The sequence below is a fragment of the Mastomys coucha genome, chromosome X (assembly GCF_008632895.1).
Source record: "Mastomys coucha isolate ucsf_1 chromosome X, UCSF_Mcou_1, whole genome shotgun sequence".
In the NCBI taxonomy this organism is placed as follows: domain Eukaryota; kingdom Metazoa; phylum Chordata; class Mammalia; order Rodentia; family Muridae; genus Mastomys; species Mastomys coucha.
In genome coordinates, this window is record NC_045030.1 from 46859110 (window position 1) to 46866617 (window position 7508).

Genomic DNA, 7508 nt, shown 5'->3' on the forward strand with positions numbered 1-7508 from the left:
CAGATACATACAGTTCTCACACCTTGAGACTGTATCCATGTTCACCTTTGCAGTATCAGGCTAGCTGGCACACTCTGGACTTTGTCTGCTCCTCCAGTCTATGGGTACGGGTGCAGTGGAGGTAGAGGGAGTCTAATCTCTTGAGTTTGAGGACTGCTTGGAGACCTACGCTAGTCATGACAATACAGTGAAATCCTGCGTAAATAAGAATGTATGAGAAAGAATCAGAGATAAAATGGGGGTGACATCACCTTTGGAAATGATAGGAATTTTTCTGAGATTAATTTGCTTTTACCGATGGAAATTTTACCTGTTTTTTGAATATGCAGGTCTTTTTGACAAATTGTTCTGTTGGGAAAGTATAAGAATGCATTAGATGAGTTTAACTTTGTGAATGATCACTTCTTACTTATTGTTCCTTTTCCATGATATCTCAAAAATATAGTATATATTATTCAAGTAGTTGCAACTTTTAGTTTTGGTTTTAATGTTTCCTTTTCCACTTTTCAAATTTCCAATAAGGGGGCAAATGTATAGTATATGTATAGTATATGTTTAAAAAGTATGGTTGAAGTTAAAATACAAGATGTATTGATTATTTGATCCCTTCCTCTAGATGGTCAGCAAGAGGATGAAGCCAGCAAAATTGAAGCTTTGCATAAGAGGAGAAATTTACTTGCAGCATTTTGTAAGCTAATTGTATATACAGTGGTGGAGATGAACACAGCTGCAGATATCTTCAAGCAGTATATGAAGGTGAGGTTGAAAGTATACAGCGGGATAGTATTTCATGCTGTCTTAGTCAAGGTGTCTATTTGTGCACAAAGCATCATGACCATGAAGCAAGTTGGGGAGGAAAGGGTTTATTTAGCTTCCACATTGCTGTTGATCACCAGAGGAAGTCAGGACTGGAACTCAAGCAGGTCAGGAAGCAGGACCTGATGCAGAGGCCATGGAGAGATGTTTCTTACTGGCTTGCTTCCCCTGGCTTGCTCAATCTGCTCTGTTATAGAACCCAAGACTTCCAGCCTAGGGATGGCACCACCCACAAGGGGCCCTACCCCCTTGATCACTAATTGAGAAAATGCCCCACAGCTGGATCTCATGGAGGCACTTCCCCAACTGAAGCTCCCTTCTCTGTGATAACTCCAGCCTGTGTCAAGTTGGCACAAAAAACCACATGCTTATACAGAAACTTATTTATGTATCTAATTTGTCTAATCTGAGTTTGAATCTCAGTATGTAGCTCTGTCTGTTCTAGAACTCAACTGTGTAGACAAGGCTGGCTTTGAACTCACCTGCATCTGCTTCCAGAATGCTGGGATTAAAGGTCTGAGCCACCACATCCAGTATCTTTTTCTCTACAAATAAAAATACATGTAATTTGTTAAAGCCTAATTAAGTTTCTATTTTGAATATTTTACTATATGAAAGAGGTTTAGCATCATTTAAAAGTAGTTTCAAAGTCACATCATTTGGCATGATGAATGATTTTTATACTATATATGTCTATATCTGTCCCCTCTTCAATGTTATTAAATGGTAGAAATTAGTAGTGTGTATATGGTATTTGGATATGGTAGCTCTTGCTACCATATCCAGCACCTAGGAGGCAGAGGCAGGCAGATCTCCTGAGTCTGAGGCCAGCCTGGTCTACAGAGAGTTGCAGGATAGCCAGAGTTACTTGGTGAGATATCACCAATAAATAGTAAATTTTTTTCTTATATATTCCTCTGTTATCTTTGGTAGTTTTATAGGTGTTAAAACCACCATTGTTTTAAATTAGAAAAATTACATATATATAATAAATAATGCAAATTTTAGACATAATAGTTCATAGGCTATTTGTTTCTGTAAACCAAATTAGTAAGTTGACCTCCTACCTCATTAACAATTAGTAACTGACTATATTTATTGTCCTTAAAGACATGTCCTTAAGGTTGTTACCTCTGAAACTCAGTATAACTTAGCAACTTTTTAATTTCATCCCTTCTTTAAACAGTCTGGGGCGTTCACTTTTATTTTTAAAGTTAAAGATATTTTAGAAATGACCTGAAATCTTCAGTACTATATTATACATTTCCTGTCATTGGAAGGTACAAATACATGCTTTGCTTTGTGCTCGTAGAATTAACCTAAAGTTAGTCTTATTGTCTAATCATTTTGAGAAATTTAGTTCTAATATGTATCAATTTCTTTTTCCAGTATTATAATGATTATGGCGATATCATCAAAGAAACAATGAGCAAAACGAGGCAGATTGACAAAATTCAGTGTGCTAAGACCCTCATCCTCAGTTTGCAGCAGGTGAGACTTGGAGTGTCAGCTTTATTTAACAGACTTAACTCTCAGGAATCAAATTGTAATAATAGTAACTGGGCAGAGGACATGACAGACAATTCATAAAAGCAGCAATACAAAATAATTTATCATCACTAGTAAAAGAATGTTATTTTTTAATGCTTTTTATTTGTTTGTTTTTTATTTTTTTAAATATTTTTTTATTTTTATTTTTAGAATGTTTTACATGTAGTTTAAACAAACACATGAAGTGATTGAATCTGGCTAATTAGCTCACTCATTACCTCACAACTTGCAGTAAGATCATTTTAATCCACTCTAAGCAATTTTCTTATTGGTTTTTTGCTTGTTGGTGTGTGTCTGTGTGGAGTGTGTTTATATGGATGTATATGCATGTATATACCTGTGTCCAGTTAGGAGTGTGAAGGCCAGAGACTGACTCGTGACGATTGCCTTTGATTGTTTTTCTTTACTGAAGTGAGATCTTTCCCTGAACCTAGAGCTTGTTTTACCAAGGATTGTAGACAATCTTCCACATCCATTTGTGTTTTATTTGGATGTTAGGATTTGAACTTTGGTTTGCATGCTAAGCACTTTCTTCACTAAGCCATCTTCCCAGCCTCCTGTATGATTACCTGTATACAAATGTCAGACTGTGCATGTGAAGAGCACAGGACAGTTTGGGGGAGTTGGTTCTCCTCATCTCTCTTATGCATTGTGGGAATCACATTTAGATCATCATATGTATTGAAAAGATCTTTACCCGTTAAACTATCTCGCATTTGTCTCACCATATAGCCTAGGTTGGCCTGATCTTTTGCCTCAGCCTCCTAAGAGCTGGAGTTACAGGTCTGTATCATTGTTACTTGGATAGCAGTTTTAAATATACAGGATTTTTGTGGATGTTTGTATGTAGGAGCCAAAACAATGTATGAATGTGTCCCGTGTGTGTTGTTGTGATTGTTGTTCTTTTTTTTAGTGGAATGTAGAGCCCTTTGTATGTTAGGCAGATGCTCTACCACTTAGCCACTTCTTATCTTTATAGTGTCTCTGTCACTATTACCTATACTCACCATAGTGGACAGTTAATCTCTGGAGCCTAATCATAATTGATTATTTCTGTCCCACTGCCCTAGCTTGTGGCAGAAATCACTTTATTCTCTGTATCTCTGGCTTCCATTTGGCAGGTTCCAGTAAGTACACTCATGGTATTTGGCTTTTTATGTCTGGCTTAATTGGTTGTCTTCTGCATTCATTCATACTTTTGCATATGACCTAATTTCTACCTTTTAACTGCTAAATAATACTCCCTTTTGTTTGTTTGCAAGCATATGTATGTGATTCATGTGTGGACAATTAAGTTGGTTCTACCATCTTGTCATTGTGAATGATATTTTACACAGCAGTACAGCTGTCTATTTGAAATAACCATTTTCTTTTTCTTGCTATATAGATATTTTTAGGATTTTAATAGTTGCTAATACTCCATTTTGTAGATGGACTGTAATTTTTAGCAGATCTTGATGCCTTTTATAAGTTTTAATTATCACTGAAATATTTTGTGTATAACACTATGCATAAATATTATATATTTTGGATCAAGTCTTAGAATTGCTTAGTTAGAGGGTATCAAAAGTTTTTGCTACTTTATGATGAAAGTTTATGGTGTGAAATTAAATCACTTGGAGGTAAACAACACAGTGGCTGTAATTCACAAGACCCAGCCCCACATTCATCACTAGCACCAAAAAACATAGCAGAGTTGTCTTAAAGCTTACCTTGGATTTTTCCTTTTCTTGTTTTTATATGTGTTCCTACCCAATTAATATTGGCTGATTGGTATTTGGATAAAAGTAACCTATTGAGTTTAGGACACCAATTATGATTTATCTATTTTAACTGTGACACAATTGTGCCTATTTGTATCATGATTTTTTGTGTTTCAGGTATCATCAATGCAGTGTATCATTTCTTTTTAAATGTGAAAATGTGCTTAAAATATGTTAATTTATAGCTATAAAAATATTAAGCATTCTTTTTTTTTCCCAAACAGCTTTTTAATGAGATGATACAGGAGAATGGCTATAATTTTGATAGATCATCCTCAACATTTAGTGGCATAAAAGAACTTGCTCGACGTTTTGCTTTAACTTTTGGACTTGATCAATTGAAAACAAGAGAAGCCATTGCCATGCTACACAAGTAACCAATCTTCTAATACTTTATTTATTGCTTCTATTTTCATAAATCTTAATTTTATGTCCATCTTTTTGTTTGGAATACCTAATTATCTTGTTTTATTATTGGCTTATAAAGCTCCTAAGTTTAAAACCCTATTGAAATGTGGTCTTCCCCTACCCCCTGAACCTTTATAAATATACATATGTATATATGTGTGTACATGGGTCCACTTGTGGAAACTGTACTCGAATATCATCATTCAGAATGCTATCCATCTTCCTTGAAACAAGGTTTGTGCCTGGCCTGGAGCTCACCAATTAAGCTCTCTGTATTGCTTGGCCAGTTAGCCCTAGGATTGCTTGTGCACTCTTAACAGGAATTGTACGTACTTATTGCTTTTATTCATCTAATTCTCTCCAACTTTAATTTATTCTCTTACTTCACTTTGTTGTATGCCTTTTACTATATAGGTGATAATTTTAGGTTAAATTTAAGAGCTGTACATAAGAGTAATTCGTGTAAGAACTACATTTTTTTTTTCATGTACTTCCCCCCAGTTTTGTCTTCATTGTTTCTCTACCCTGTTACATTTTGGTTGTTATTTTGATCTATTGTGATATTTAAATTGTGACATTAGTATGGTTAAAAATGGGCCCTGAGGTTAATTTTTAAACTTTAAACAAGACATTATAAGTGGGCATTATTCACTTAATCCTAAATGACTTTGCTATTCTGAAAAAAAAAAGTATAGGAAATATATTGATCATTATGTACAGGGATTTGTGCGATTTTTGTGGGAAAGAATTTTTGAGTAAATACTTTATGTTGAGTTTTTTAGCATATTCCTGTAATCCTAGCATTTAGGAGGCCTGAGCAGAAGAATCACAAGTTGAAAGTCTGGCTATATTACAAAAATTGGTCAAAAGAGTGTAGATTAAAGCAAATCATATTTAGCTAATGGCTGACTGGTGCTGGTGTGTATGTGTGTTATTTTGTGTTAGAATAATTTGATAATATTCTGAATTTTAAATAAAGTTTTATTTTTAATTTTTTAAATATATTATTATTTTATTTCCTCTACAGAGATGGCATAGAATTTGCTTTTAAGGAGCCTAATCCACAAGGGGAGAGCCATCCACCTTTAAATTTGGCATTTCTTGATATCCTCAGTGAATTTTCTTCTAAACTGCTCCGACAAGATAAAAGAACAGTGTATGTATTTGCAAGACATGGCCAGCTTAACTGAAGAATGATTTTTTACACTTACTTTTCTTTCTGATACATATCTGTAGCATTATATTAATTTATAAACTTCACCTCATCAGTTTTAATAACTTTTCAGCATTATAACTATTCTGTGTACAATACTGAACTTTAGTATCGTGAGTTCTTCTCGCTGTATTGTTGTGTAGCTCAGTGCTTTTTAAGTTCTTTGTTGAATAATTACAGTAGCATTTAAAGGACAGTAATATTGAAAATCCATGAGGCTCACCCAGGTTAGTCTTTATCTTGAAATGTGGTTGTGCTGCAAAGCAACTGTCTTTTCCTTTAATGGTTTCTTTCCCCAATTATTATTTAAAGAGGAAATTTCTCTGAAATAATTTTCTAAAATGATAACTTTCTAGGCTCACCTTTTCTTCCCCTCATCCCCAGCTCTTTGAGATATAATGGGGTAGAAACTTAGAAATACCACAATTTAATATCTTCTAATAATCCTGGGCCATCTTGCCAACCCTAGACTTTACCATTAAAGTAAAAATCTTCTACTATTAATCAGAGAAATGCAGATTAAACTACCATTTCTTATGTAACAAATGAACAATACTCTGAAAGCATTAATAGTTTCAAAGATATAGAGCAATAGAACATTATGTACATTATTGGTGACTTAAAATTGACACATGATTAGTTTTAGAACTATATGCCATTACCTAGTAAAGGTTAAGTTTCTTTCTATCTTTAGGCCTAGTCACTTTGTCATTCATATGTACCTACCCTATAAGATCTTGAAATGCATACAGTAAGAACTGTTAAGGAACAGTGAATGTTACAATGTTTGAACATGGAAAATGTCAAATAACCTTTGTTTCCTAGAATATGCACCAACATTACTCAGGTTATGGAACATTTTCAAAACTGAGAGATTTTTAAAAGTATAATGCTGAGTTCAAATAGAAAAAGTATAAAACTACAGTATGATACTTAAGCAGACAACAGTATGTTAGTATTTTGAAATGTGTACATGAGGCTTATAAATAAACTCAGCCTGGTAGAGACCTAGGGCTAGAGAAGCAGAGAAACAAGAATTGCTTCCATGAAGGCTACTGATTTCCTTGTTTATTTTTTTGTTTTTGTTTTTGAGGAGGATGCTTTATTGTTTTGGGTGCATGTCATCTGTGACAGCCACTGTAGTTCTTCTCCAAGACATGGTTTCACAGCCCTGTTGTCAACCAACCTTTAATCATGTACCTGTCTCTACTCCCCAGTATTGGAGTTACGACATTTGCAAGCATGCCTAGCTTTATATGTGGTTACTGGGAATTGAACTCAGGATCTCTGGGAGAACAGTCAGTTTTCTTAACCACTGAGCTATCTCTCCAACCCCATTAGTTACATTTGATGTCAGAATTCTCCAACCCCATTAGTTATATTTTGATGTCAGAATTTTTTATTAAAAACAAAACCAAGTATAGATACATATTTTCCACCAAGCTGAAGTTTTGTACTTAGGGAACTTACATGCATATTGTCAGTATCAAGGATATAGCAGATGATTAACAAATAGTAAGCTAGAATACTCTCGGTTATTTCATTTAGTGTGAGGCTTGAGTAGACATTTTCTCTTCATTTTGCTGCTAAGGCTGAGAATAAGTAGTGAGTATTAGGCTGACGTTTTTGCAACCTTGTTTGGATAGCAATTCTGTGCATCAAAGATAATGCTTTCTACTTCTTTTTAAGGTATGTTTATTTGGAAAAGTTCATGACCTTTCAGATGTCACTCCGAAGAGAAGATGTATGGCTTCCTC

The 7508-nt window shown here is 34.5% G+C and overlaps 1 protein-coding gene across 1 annotated transcript in view; it reads left to right on the forward strand.

The window, feature by feature from the left end:
• The window catches only part of Stag2 (stromal antigen 2), a 124275-nt gene that overhangs the window by 109304 nt on the left and 7463 nt on the right, over positions 1–7508 (forward strand). The window contains exons 23-27 of the mRNA XM_031372636.1: positions 617–756; positions 2206–2307; positions 4355–4503; positions 5566–5694; positions 7441–7506. Of these exons, the coding sequence (XP_031228496.1) occupies positions 617–756; positions 2206–2307; positions 4355–4503; positions 5566–5694; positions 7441–7506 (586 nt within the window). The remainder of the gene's footprint in view (positions 1–616; positions 757–2205; positions 2308–4354; positions 4504–5565; positions 5695–7440; positions 7507–7508) is intronic.